Genomic DNA, 13,583 nt, shown 5'->3' on the forward strand with positions numbered 1-13,583 from the left:
TACTGTAGTACAAACTACAAGACCAAGAACACAACTGCTTCATTCACACCAAACACCTTTGAATACAAGCTGGACGGAACCAGCGGAGATTCAGGGCGGCTGGACAGAACCAGCGGAGACTCGGCAGATCCAGATATGGACAGAACAGGGAGGGTGGGATGTGCAGGCAGATAGGTATTTCTGTGAAGAAATCGCCTTGGTGGTGATGTTCAGTCCGATGTAGAATAACTTACAGAGGTATCCGGGAAGTGGGAATGGTTAGCCAGGAGGAGATAGTCCCGAGTGTGGTCCTCAAGAGAGCGTTCCCCCTGCCTCAGGAGGATGAGGAGAATGGTAGGGTCCATGGTGCAAAAATCAAAAAATAAAACACTCAGAAAAAGACGGAAAAAATAAACGCAGGGGAAGGTGCCGGGTTAAACTGTTGTAGGTCGGTCTTTCTGTAACGGTTGTGGCATGCTGGAGTGACAAGATACAAAACACGATAAACATTTAATAAAGTCTTCAGTAGAACAGGCTGGATCAGGCAGGAACACGGAGATAAATCCACACACGTAAAACACGTTGACATAGACAAAGACCGACAGAGAACTCAACTCCACGACAGACTTATAAAGGGTGTGCTTATTGCAAAGACAGGTGCAGGGAATCACACTGACGAGGGCTGAACTAAAGTACACAGATCGACAGGGGAAGACAATGGGAGAAACCAAGTGAACAGACAGGCATGAATGTAACAATTATAGTACAACAATATTTAATTTTAACACAGTCATGCTATAGATGGTTCATTTCATCATTGCTATGGTTTCACTGTCAATACTGTAGGATCTCAGCACGAATCAGACAATTCAGGCGATGCAATTAGAAGTTTTGAAACACTTCTACAGACCCAAATTCCGCAAGAGACCCAGCATGATAAGACTCCTGTCGTAAAATTTGTCATGTGACACCCTGGCGCCAGCCAGCTTGAAGCAAACCTAACCAACTAGGAACTTGCAAAGTTAACACTGAGGACACAGACTGAAATTCCTTCTACACCCTTTTGAGCTTTTTTGTTCCTCACAGAACACATCCTTACATTCACAGTATGGCACAGGAAACTGCCTTTTCACATATACACCTAATTCAATTCTTTGTAAAATGTATTATAGTCTTGTTATAGAAATCATGTCCAAATTTAACTCTGCAAAGAGCAGGAAAATTGGGACCACAGGACTGATAAGATAGCATGGTGATTTATGGTTGGGGAGGAGGAACCAGCAGTACCCCGACTTAGGACAATGTTTTAATTGGTCAAGACACCATTTGGGATGTGTCCAAAAGCTGAGTTTAAATACACAGGACACCATCAAATCACTCTCTTACGCTCTTACTCTCTACACTCTTCGCGTGCTTCGTGCCTCTTACGCTCTTACTCTCTACACTCTTCGCGTGCTTCGTGCCTCTTACGCTCTTACTCTCTACACTCTTCGCGTGCTTCGTGCCTCTTACGCTCTTACTCTCTACACTCTTCGCGTGCTTCGTGCCGCCGCGTTTCGACGCTACTGTTAGCGTTCCTTCTGAACACTCCCTGGCCTTCATGCCAGCCGCTCCTCTAAAGGAAACATGAGGAGATCGTTACACGTTACACTAGTTAAGTTTGCCGCAAGTCGTGACCCAAACGTCTGTGCCGACCTGAACTTTAACTGGCGCACAACTCCGCATCCTCAGCCAACGCCCAAGACTGCACATCGAATGACCATCGAACTCCCAACCAATCAACAACCTCGGGAAATCCCTTTCTGGAACGACGCGACGAAAGGAATTCCCTCAACACAAAGGCAACGCAAGTACAGCCTCCAGATTCGAGCTGAACTGGTGCATCTGATATAAAGTTAAATAACCTCATTGAGAGACTCAATACAAGGGTTAATGTAAGTGATTGATGGTTGTTCAGGTCTAAGCAATTGCACATATTGCTATAAACTTGGGAATTCATATTTTCATTCCTTTAAACTCATTCCTTCCGCACTTTCTCTTTCCGCAACCTGTGTGAATGCGTGTGTTTATGTGTTAGACTCAGAGGTGTCAAGTAACGAAGTACAAATACTTCGTTACCTTACTTAAGTAGAATTTTTGGGTATCTATACTTTACTGGAGTAATTATTTTTCAGCCTACTTTTTACTTCTACTCCTTACATTTTCAAGCAATTATCTGTACTTTCGACTTCTTACATTTTAAAAATAGACTCGTTACTCCTATTTTTTTCGGCTCAATTGTGTTCATTCATGTCATCGTTCAAAAAAGAAAAAAAAACTATCCAGATAAATTGCGCCATTCACATGAATTTGTGAATTTGGTTGTGGTTGGATGAGAAGTATAAACATATCCCATTCCGACACCCTATTGGTTTGTACGCGATCCATCACACCTGCACGTGACACAAATCACGTCACACTCCAGCAGGGATGTACTGGCCATCGGGGAGAACCGGGACATTGCCGGTGGGCCCACTGGGCCGATCGCCGAAGCGAGGCAGACCTCCTCCATATTAGGCGCTATTTTAAATGACATTCGAAACTGCAAATAGCCCAAATGTGTGAAGCGGCGGGATCAGTCACCCGCACAGCGCTGACGAACGTACGCTGCGCTTCCACCACGATGTAAAGTGATAAACAGCGCAAGTTGCTTGACGCATTCAGATTTAAAAAGAGTTGTGTTAGGCAGTTGTGTGATATGAGAACATTAAAGGTTCTGTAGGTTCTGCTGGGCTGCTGAAAACAGCTGCAGGATGAGGTAAAGTGATAAATGCCAATACATAATTACTGTCATTTTATAAAAAAAATTATTGTTTATTATTATGAATTAAAAAAAATAGCTATTGTAATGTTTTCTTGTGACGATATCGTACTAATACTTGTCAGTTAATATCTGGATTTTAAGCAAAAATTTCTTCCTTTTTAAATGTTAAGTTGTAATTCATTTTAATTGGAGAAAAATGTTAATTCAGTAAGAGCCTGATTAAGGATAAATATCAGTGCCTTATATAAATAAGGTGTTTACTACACATATTAAAGTTCTTAAAGGGACAGTTCACCCAAAAATAAAAATTGTCATTATACTGTATACAACATCATGTAATTTTAATCCTGTATGAACTTCTTCATTCTTCTGTGGTACATAAAGGAAGATACTCTGAGAAATTCAAACATTTTGTCTTTAGTATAAATCAATAGAGTAGAATTTTGAGTAGAAATCAATAAATGAATATGTTTGGTTACATTCTACAAAATGTATTTTGTGTTCTACAAAAGTAAGTAATTTTTACAGAATTTATTAGCATGTCCTGCATTCTAGCTCAAAATCTGTGCTTTACTGCATGTATTTCTATGTGACAAAAATGCATTATTCATTTGTTGCATTTGAATTCAGTATCAATCATTATTTGATTCTGTCCTGTTTTATTCATACATTTATTTACTTCAATTAAAGGCCCTATAACCCAAACAAAACTCACGGGGGAACTTGTGGGCTGGATTTGTCCAAGGCCAAATTTTAACCCCAGTCCAGCCCTGCACTCCAGCAAGGATATAGCCAGTGTCCGGGTCGTTACTCAAAAATGATGATTTCTCTCAAGTTATTATTTCTCCACTACTAGCTTATTTATCAAACGGGTGCTTTCTCTTCATCCTCTGCAAATGAAGCTACAGTAGGTAGTTTGGTAGAGGGATGTTTGAATAAATTAGCGTTTGCGATTGACAATGTTGTGATAACACAATACTTATAGTCAGCAACTAGTCATCATATCTCCCGCTTTGTGAAACATGTTAATGCTCAGTAGTACACATTTATGGTTCTTTAATGTATTTGCATTGTATTAAAATGCTTTTATTTTCATTGGGCATATATGTGGCTGAAACAGGTAGCCTAGTGCATCTCAATTTTTTTTAACATTAACATTTTAATATAACATAGTCACTATGGCCTTTAGAAATGTTTTTTGGGGAGGTGGGGTAATGCACAATAGGCCCCTGTGGCGCGGCCCAATCTTTTGTCCTTAATGGTATTTTTTTCTATACATTACTTTTACTTTTTTACTTTAAGTAGTTTTAAAACCAGTACTTTTATACTTTTACTTGAGTAAAAAGCTTGAGTTGATACTTCAACTTCTACAAAAGTCTTTTTAAATCCTAGTATCTATACTTCTACTTGAGTAATGAATGTGAATACTTTTGACACCACTGGTTAGACTAGTTTGTATGTTTTAGGTTTATCCAATAAATCGTATTTTTTATTAGAAAAGATAAATATCTTGTGTTTTGTGCTTACAAGTTAATGTCTTACACTGTCGATTTTGCTACTGTGCTGATATATAGTGTTAATACTATATTCTGGATAATAATATCCATCGCGAGTCGACTCTGAACAGCCGTAAAACAGCGACTCAAAATTCCCTATTGAATCATATTTGATTCCCTTTGAGCTAAATATTTAAATGTAACAAACCCTACACTGCTTACATCCTTTGCATATTTTATCTTCTAATGACGATCCTGATGATCTGTATAAAACTCCAGTGATTGAGTGTTTTAGTCAGTCTGGATGACTGCAGCGACACACAGTAACATCTCAGTCAAGAGTCTCCTGATCTTCTCTTCTGAGTTTACTACAGGTCTAACTGGATATTGCAGGTATTTTGTTTTCAAAGCGTTTAACTTCACTAAAATCATAACACTAATATAACACAATTATACTTTTTAATGAATGCACTTCTAGAGATTGACTTTCTAGTAAAGCAGGTATTGTATCTTGTATTTATTAACTGAACTGTTCGCTGTTAAAAGGGAAGATGAGGAGTAACAACTGAATATGTTGGCATGGTTTTTGCCAATTAAAGATGCTGAAAAGGTCATAATCAAGTTTAATAAAGGAATGGCAGAGAGGGTGGCAAAAGGAAATCAAGATTAGACACATTTTTCTGTTCAAAGTTAGAAACAAATATTTTTGTACTTGTCCATCCTGTAGCTAGGCTACTCAGTTAAACTGTAGATTGAGGTTGGGGCATTGTGGGATAAATACTTTTTTGTATGTTGTAGGAAAGCATATTTTTCTCTCTTTTTTCTCCTTTAATAGGCCTATTCACTCACAAAGACTGTTGATGCTGATCAAATACCACGATGCGAGTCTTAATTTGAAGTCATTTTCATTTATTTTTGCAGATCGGCTTTTTTAAAGAAAATAAATATTAAATAGCGCACCTTGTAGACACACAAAGTCATTTCCCCGCATTATTTTCCCTCCTTTCGGCGCTTCACACTCCAGTCCAGCGGGTGGCACTAACACACACACTTCTGTTTGCCAAACACCATTAAACCTAAGAAGAAGAAGATTAGTTTCACTGCTCTCTGTTGTTTTGTCGTGATTCTGTTTTAGTTCAGTCTGTGAGAAATGTAGTTTCTGTAAATAGAAAAATACAGTTTTTGAATCCAGTCAGTAAATACCTGTAATATTCTCATCCTCACAGCTGTGACTAGGTTTGGAAGCAAACAGGAATATCTGGAGAAGTATCAGCTGAACTGAGATCCTCTGCTGTGAAGATGTTTGTTAAAGTGGAGAGTGAGGAGAACACGAGTGAACTAGAAACCTGGAGAGTAAAACAGGAACCAGAACCTTTGAGAGTAAAACAGGAGGAACCAGAACCTTTGAGAATAAAACAGGAGGAACCAGAACCTTTGGGAATAAAACAAGAGGAACCAGAACCTTTGGGAATAAAACAAGAGGAACCAGAACCTTTGAACATAAAACAAGAGGAACCAGAACCTTTGAGAATAAAACAGGAGGGACCAGAACCTTTGAGAATAAAACAAGAGGAACCAGAACCTTTGAACATAAAACAAGAGGAACCAGAACCTTTGAGAATAAAACAAGAGGAACCAGAACCTTTGAGAATAAAACAGGAGGGACCAGAACCTTTGAGAATAAAACAAGAGGAACCAGAACCTTTGAACATAAAACAAGAGGAACCAGAACCTTTGAGAATAAAACAGGAGGGACCAGAACCTTTGAGAATAAAACATGAGGAACCAGAACCTTTGAGAATAAAACATGAGGAACCAGAACCTTTGAGAATAAAACAGGAGGAACCAGAACCTTTGAACATAAAACAAGAGGAACCAGAACCTTTGAGAATAAAACAAGAGGAACCAGAACCTTTGAGAATAAAACAGGAGGGACCAGAACCTTTGAGAATAAAACAAGAGGAACCAGAACCTTTGAGAATAAAACAGGAGGGACCAGAACCTTTGAGAATAAAACAAGAGGAACCAGAACCTTTGAGAATAAAACAAGAGGAACCAGAACCTTTGAGAATAAAACCTGAGGAACCAGAACCTTTGAGAATAAAACAAGAGGAACCAGAACCTTTGAGAATAAAACAGGAGGGACCAGAACCTTTGAGAATAAAACAAGAGGAACCAGAACCTTTGAACATAAAACAAGAGGAACCAGAACCTTTGAGAATAAAACAGGAGGGACCAGAACCTTTGAGAATAAAACATGAGGAACCAGAACCTTTGAGAATAAAACATGAGGAACCAGAACCTTTGAGAATAAAACAGGAGGAACCAGAACCTTTGAACATAAAACAAGAGGAACCAGAACCTTTGAGAATAAAACAAGAGGAACCAGAACCTTTGAGAATAAAACAGGAGGGACCAGAACCTTTGAGAATAAAACAAGAGGAACCAGAACCTTTGAGAATAAAACAGGAGGGACCAGAACCTTTGAGAATAAAACAAGAGGAACCAGAACCTTTGAGAATAAAACAAGAGGAACCAGAACCTTTGAGGATAAAACCTGAGGAACCAGAACCTTTGAGAATAAAACAAGAGGAACCAGAACCTTTGAGAATAAAACAAGAGGAACCAGAACCTTTGAGAATAAAACCTGAGGAACCAGAACCTTTGAGAATAAAACAAGAGGAACCAGAACCTTTGAGAATAAAACAGGAGGAACAAGGAGGTTGGTGTTTAATCTTCATTCATCTTTAATGACTGTTTGTGGTACATTATTTCAAAGTTTTATTAATACTGAGTTTCAAGCTGCTTTAAATTTAGTTAATTGTAATAGAAACAATCTTTAAAGCTGAACAGTCTGTTAAAAGTATAGATGGGGCACCAAAAGCACTTCCAGATCTAGGAAGAACCATTTAAATTCTGCACAGAATTATTGGTAACATTTTCTATGAAGCCCCTATTTATAATACATTATAAAGTATTTCTAAGGCATTGTAATGAATGCATTATTTTAAAAAAGAACATATATGTTGTATCATCTCATGAATAATCATAACAATTACAATATACTATAGTACTTGAGTATTTGGGGTTCTAACATTTAAGATTATGATTATTTATTAGACACTATGGGCGGCATATTAAATCTACACAATTTTTAATGGACTATATCTGTCACAGGGAGGAGTCAGACTGAGACGTGCGGATCCAATTGCAGCATTTATTGAGAAAGGTCGACAGGCAGGAGTAATCACCAGAAAACAGGAACAACGTAGGTAATCCGGGAAACAGTTCAATAGACAGGCAATGGTCGCAATGGCAGGAAGCAGGAATCGTCAACGGGGTACACAGTCCAGAGTCATACACAGAGAATCCAACACAGAGATAAACGCTTAGAATTACAACCATAGGGAATGATAAGACTTCGCAAGGTGGCTGTGTGTGTGAGTGGCTTAAATGCATGTGGGTAAATGATAAACAGGTGTATGCAGCAATCAGATCAGTGGGAAACGAGGAGCAGCTGTGTGCAGTGATTGGTGCAGTGGCTTATGGGGATTGCAGTCCAGAATGTGTGTGCAAGAGTTCATGATGACAGGATAGACCAGATACGTGACAATATCCTATTACAATTTTTTTTTTTTTTCCATTATATTATGTTTTATTATGATGGTCCCCCTGGTCTATTGACTAGAAGCAACTTTCCAACTACATGTCAACTAACACTCCTTTATTAGTATTATTAGTCTATTATTAGTAGACTTAGGTTAAGGTTAGGCTAGGTAGAAGATTCACATACTTGCAAAGTTACATATCAGTTTGTCTTTTGGGGAACCATCAAAATACAGTGTTAGAATATATTTAGTATGTATATATATATATATATATATATATATATATATATATATATATATATATATATATAATTACTGCTAGCTGTCATGCAGTTGCAGAGTTACTTATCAAAAGGTGTCTAAAGGGTACCATCAAAATAATCAAACTGATAATACAAATGTGTCATGTTACACATTCATCTGATACATCAACTTTTGGCTCTTTCAGAAATATTATTATTGTTATTATTATTATTACTTGTAACTGGTCTTTGTATGCTTTCAGTAAAGTGACATGCGTTACATGGTAAGATATGAGACTTATGTTATAACTATGAGGAGATAATCACACGCTTAAAAGCTATAACCGCAAATAAAAAAATATAATACATTAACACTGTTTTTATGAACTCATGAGATGATACAACATACTAACAGTTTTTTTTATAATGCATTATGAATTATTATAGTGCCTTAAGAATATCCTAATAAATGCATTATAAATTTTCACGCAATCGTGCTGCTCGTATGAGGAGGTTATCAATTACCAACTGAAGTGCAGCAGTGATTTGCAGCTTTGATTACGGACTACAAAAACGTTGATTACCTCGCAAAAGCGTGACATCACGGGTCCTGTTCCGTGCTCCAGCACAGTTAGCGCTCACACTGCATGCGAACTGCGCCCGAGTCCAACTGAACCGTGCTCTGGCCCACCTCTTCCAAGCGGGCCAGGGCCGGCTAATCAAGCCGCGCCCAGACACGGTTCGGAGCACTCACATTAGTCAAACGAACCGCGTTTTGGTGGTCAATCGCACTCGGGCACGGTTCAAACTGCCTAGTGTGAGTACACTCTTAGTTTCAGGGTTTGTACATTTTGGGAGAGAAATTCAAGAACTTTTTAACGAAAGTCAAATTTTGCATGCCTCCCAACTCAGGTTTAGTGCTTTGCTGTCAAATGTGTCTTACCAAGAAATAAACATAATATTTTTTAGTAACTGCGCTTATACATTTAAAAAGTAGTAATCTTATGATTGACTTTTTATTCACTTTTTAGCATCATATGATGATGTGTTTGCAGTTTGAGGTTTAAAAATTATGTGTAATTAACATGTTATTTTCCACATACTGTACATTATTGTTGCTCCTCTCTGCCCTTCCTTTCTGAAACGCATTGATTTTTACAAAACTTATCATTGATGGAAACCGAGGTGTTTTCTGATTTGCCAGCTATCCGTGCTTTGGTATTGGCTGAATACCTCAAGCGTGTGTTGGAAATGTTACACCCCTAACCAAGTTGTTAGAGATGTTCCGATACCCTTTTTTCCTTTCCTTCCTTTCCTGGGCTCGGGGTATCGGCCGATACCGAGTACTAATCCGATACCTGGGTGTGTAATTGTATATACAGCTGTAGATAATACTAATAAATTATTTTATGGTGTGCTTCAGACAAACAAACATACAGTGATATATACAGTGAACTAGAGTATTTTTATTATATGACATACATTTGACAATAATTTTTTTTATATGGTTAGCATTACTAATCTGGTTTTCTGACGTACATCAGCCCTGTTTAAGCTGATAAACGGTCAGCGCTGAGCAGCTCAAACGTATCGCGTTAAGTTTCACTTTCGTTTCGCGTGCAGTTTTATGTTTCTTATCTGAAACAGAAATGGCAGTGCTTATGAGTTGAACAACGTGATGGTCACGCCAGTGTGACCGCTCACGAAAATTAGTAACACTGGCAGAAAAAATGGTCACAGTCTGGAGCCCTTTAATATTACCGCAAGTGTCCCGCGTGCTTCAGTACAAGGAGTAAACAAATCCATGCGGCTGTAGCATTTATTAACACAGAGCCAGGCATAATTCATATTTAAACAGTCGGTTTTCGGCTTAATATTAGTCTATATCATGATTTGATTTAAGTGTAATGAACTACCTTTGATTAATGCATCCAACTTCGACAAATTCCGTGACGTTCCGCGTTAAACTATAAATTCAATTTTGACTGGATTCCGCGATTCCGTCCGTGTTTTCCGCATCGCGGAAATCATAAAGCCCTACATATGAGACATGCCGCTGTTTTGCTGGCTGGTTGGTCCAGTCTGAGATACTGCCAAACAGCGGACAAACTGCTAGCACGTTTGTATTTCTTCTTCGCTGCTCTAAACAGTGGTTGCTTGTGGCAACACAGCACTATTCCCTGTGTTTGCATTCTGAGCCGCGAAGAAGAACTGGCTTCCGATTTGCTAGCGGGAATAACTTATATCTTAAGAAAATGGTATCGGATCGGTACGTGGGTTCAAGTTCTCGCCGATTCCGATGCTAGATTTTTTTGTGGTATCAGCAGCAATTCCGATACTAGTATCGGAATTGGAACAACCCTACAAGTTCTGATGCCATTTCTTGGCGCGTCGAGACAGTTTAGGGAGGTGTGGCTGTGTCTTAACTTTTATAATAAATATCTCTTTGGTTTTGAGACTTTAAGCTTTACAGCTTCACAAATCTTATCTAGGCACAAACAGCTTTTAACACTCCAAAGGAAACCGCATCATATGACCCCTTTAAATGATCTTTATTTTTGATATCCCACACACCAGCTCTACCAAATCTGCTTCTGGCGCCACCATCTGTAGGACTTATTGGCACTGCTCTCAAATGTTAGTTTGTTCATGTTTTTCAGCTTATAACAAGTTACTGAAAATTAACTCTTTTTTATTTTATTTCAGAGTTGATTCAAGAAAAAGAGGAGAATGAAAAATCAAGTCAAGTTGAGGAGAAAAATCATTTCAAAACTGGAGACAAACCTTTGAGTTGTTCTCAAGCCAAACAGAAAGATTTAAAGAAAAGAAGAGCAGAGAAATGTTCCACCTGCACTCAGTGTGGAAAGAGTTTCACAAGAAAAAAAGATCTTGAGCGTCACATGAGAATTCATACTGGAGAAAAACCATTCACTTGTGATCAGTGTGGGAAGAGCTTTTCACGCTCATCAAGCTTTAAGGAGCACATGAGCATCCACACTAAAGAGAAGCAGCACACATGTGATCAGTGTGGTAAAGTGTATTTAGCCGCTTCAGGTCTGAGGAAACACTTGAAAATTCATACAAAGGTGAAGCCACATTCATGCCATTTGTGTGGTAAGAGATTTTGCCGTCTACAACGTTTGCAAGTATATGAGAATATAAATACTGGTGTGACAGAATGCATGTGTTCCAAGTGTGAAAAGATTTCTACTTCTGTAACTTATTTAAAACTGCATAAGAGGATTCACACTTATGAGTGTTCACAGTGTAACAAGATATTCAGTACATCAGTAGACCTGAAAATACATGAGAGGATCCACACTGGAGAGAAATCGTATAAATGTTCACACTGCAACAAGAGTTTTAGTCAGTCAGCACATTTGAAAACACATGAGATGATCCACACTGGATAGAAACTTTATAAAGGTTCACACTGCAACGAGATTTCGTCAGTCAGTACATTTGAAAATGCATGGGATGATCCACACTGGAGAGAAACCTTATGTGTTCACACTGCAACAAGAGATTTAGTCAGTCATCAGATCTGAAAATACATGAGAGGATCCACACTGAAAAAAAACATTATCATTGCACTGCATGTGGGAAGCATTTTAGTCGATCATCTGCTATACACAGTCATGCAAAAATAATCAGTTGGTTTTTTTGTGTAATAAATGTGTGTAATGTGTAATAAATTATTGCTCTGTTGAATGAGGAAAGACAACGTAAAAGACGCCCAATATTGGATACATCCAATAGTTACGAAAAGAAAAGAACACGGGGAGTTCTACGGACTCATACAAGAGTTGAAAATGTACCATGAGCGTTTTCTGAGGTATTTTAGAATGTCCATCAGTGAGTTCGAAAATTTACTTCAACAATTGGCCCCCTTGCTAACAAAATGCCAAATTGACATACCTATATATGCCTTTTTGCCAATTTTGTGCTGGGAAAGGAACTCAGAGATGGATCGCTGAATGTTCCACCACCAAGAGTACTTCGAGGTGCTCCTGAGCTGGGAAAAGTTAACCATGTTGTTGTGGCAGATGAAGCTTTTCCGCTGAAGTCATTCCTCCTCCTGCCATACCCTGGATGCCACCTCCCCACAGACAATTATCGTTTGTCTCTGGCACGGCGCATCTCTGAAAATGCATTTGGCATCCTCAGCCAACGCTTCTGGGTTTTCCAAAGAACTTTAAAGGTTCAACCAACTGTTGTTGACAAAGTCGTAAAAGCTGCTTGTGCATTGTGCAATTATTTACGCCTGTGTAGCCTGTGTAGTGAATTTTACAGGAGACTCATCTCATTTTAACTTGGCCCACCCAGGGACGCCAATTATGTAGTGAGTTCTGCTTTCGCCCACTAGGAAGGCGAAATAGTGTAGTGATGGGTACTCGCGTCACAGATGACGTTATGATTCTTGGATCACGTGTCACTTAATGTGCGGTTATGAGTACATCACATAAGAAAGACTGGTGGGATATCTAACTTGTAGAACCTCTCACTGTATTATCAACACAAGGAAGACACAAGTGTAATAAAATATAATTTATTAACAAAAGGTAGACAAGAGTAATCAACAACTACTAAATGAATACAATAAATGCAAAGGGAATAAAGTGCATAAGATGCATAAAATGTGATTTAGTTGGGTGTTGCTGTGTCAGAGCTATGTTATCTTATGGAAAGATAAACTGTTGCTACTCTGAGACAAATAAGGTGAAGAACCTTACTATGCATTAAACAAATAAATGAGCTATTATTTATTATCAACTGCAGTCAGCTATATAATATCTAATGTAAATTAGAAAGATCATATACTGATAATACACAATAATGCCAAGGTCTCTGGAAGAGGTTTGGAAGTGATATTTACGTTCTCTGTGGTTGAGTGAGCAGTCCGGTAGCGGTGAATTCTTCCACTGGTTGTGCTGGGAGCAGTCAGTGGGAAAAGGAGCAGGAATCCGTTTCGACAGCCTTGAATGTGAAGCGCTGTAGGATGCTGATCTCCTGGAGCACCAAAGGGTCCTAAGATCTGGAACACGCAGATGTGGCCCTGGTGTAGGTGCTGAAGGCCCTTAGCTTGGAACACGCAAGCAAAGTTACCTGATGTGAAGGTCTGCTCGCTGGAGCTTAACCTTGTTGGGAATGTCTGTTTGTCTTCTGCCTCTCTGGGCTAGAGACTCAGAACTTGGTCACCTGCTTTGTCTCCCTCGGATGGAGACTCAGGACATGCTGGATCTGTTGTTGTCTCCCTGAACGAAGACTCTGAACGTGGAAAATATCTCTTTCCTCACAGGCAGAACGTGGTCGTATCTGCTGCTGCCTCAAAGCTGGAGACTCGAAGCGTGGAGCGTCTGTTTCTGTCCCTCTAGACAGTAGGCTCAGAAAGTTGTAGTATCTGCTATTTTCTCACCTTTGCAGGCCTCAGACTCAGAACGGAGGTATCTGTTAG

General features: G+C 38.9%; 1 protein-coding gene across 1 annotated transcript; it reads left to right on the forward strand.

Moving 5' to 3' along the window:
- The first annotated feature begins 254 nt into the window (after nt 1–254).
- On the forward strand, nt 255–11,541 carry LOC141325996 (uncharacterized). The gene is made up of 3 exons (XM_073834711.1): nt 255–333; nt 10,835–11,306; nt 11,379–11,541. Exons 1-3 carry the CDS (start codon nt 255–257, stop codon nt 11,539–11,541), a joined length of 714 nt encoding a protein of 237 aa, XP_073690812.1.
- The last annotated feature ends 2,042 nt before the right edge of the window (nt 11,542–13,583 follow it).

This window comes from Garra rufa, chromosome 2 (genome assembly GCF_049309525.1).
Source record: "Garra rufa chromosome 2, GarRuf1.0, whole genome shotgun sequence".
Classification (NCBI taxonomy): Eukaryota; Metazoa; Chordata; class Actinopteri; order Cypriniformes; family Cyprinidae; genus Garra; species Garra rufa.

Excerpts from the sequence above, each read along its gene's own strand:
- LOC141325996 (XM_073834711.1), top strand. The coding sequence starts at position 255 with ATGGTTAGCCAGGAGGAGATAGTCCCGAGTGTGGTCCTCAAGAGAGCG. Across the intron at positions 334-10,834 it reads TCAGGAGGATGAGGAGAATG|AGTTGATTCAAGAAAAAGAG; the intron begins GTAGGGTCCATG and ends ATTTTATTTCAG. Across the intron at positions 11,307-11,378 it reads ATAAATACTGGTGTGACAGA|TTATGAGTGTTCACAGTGTA; the intron begins ATGCATGTGTTC and ends GAGGATTCACAC.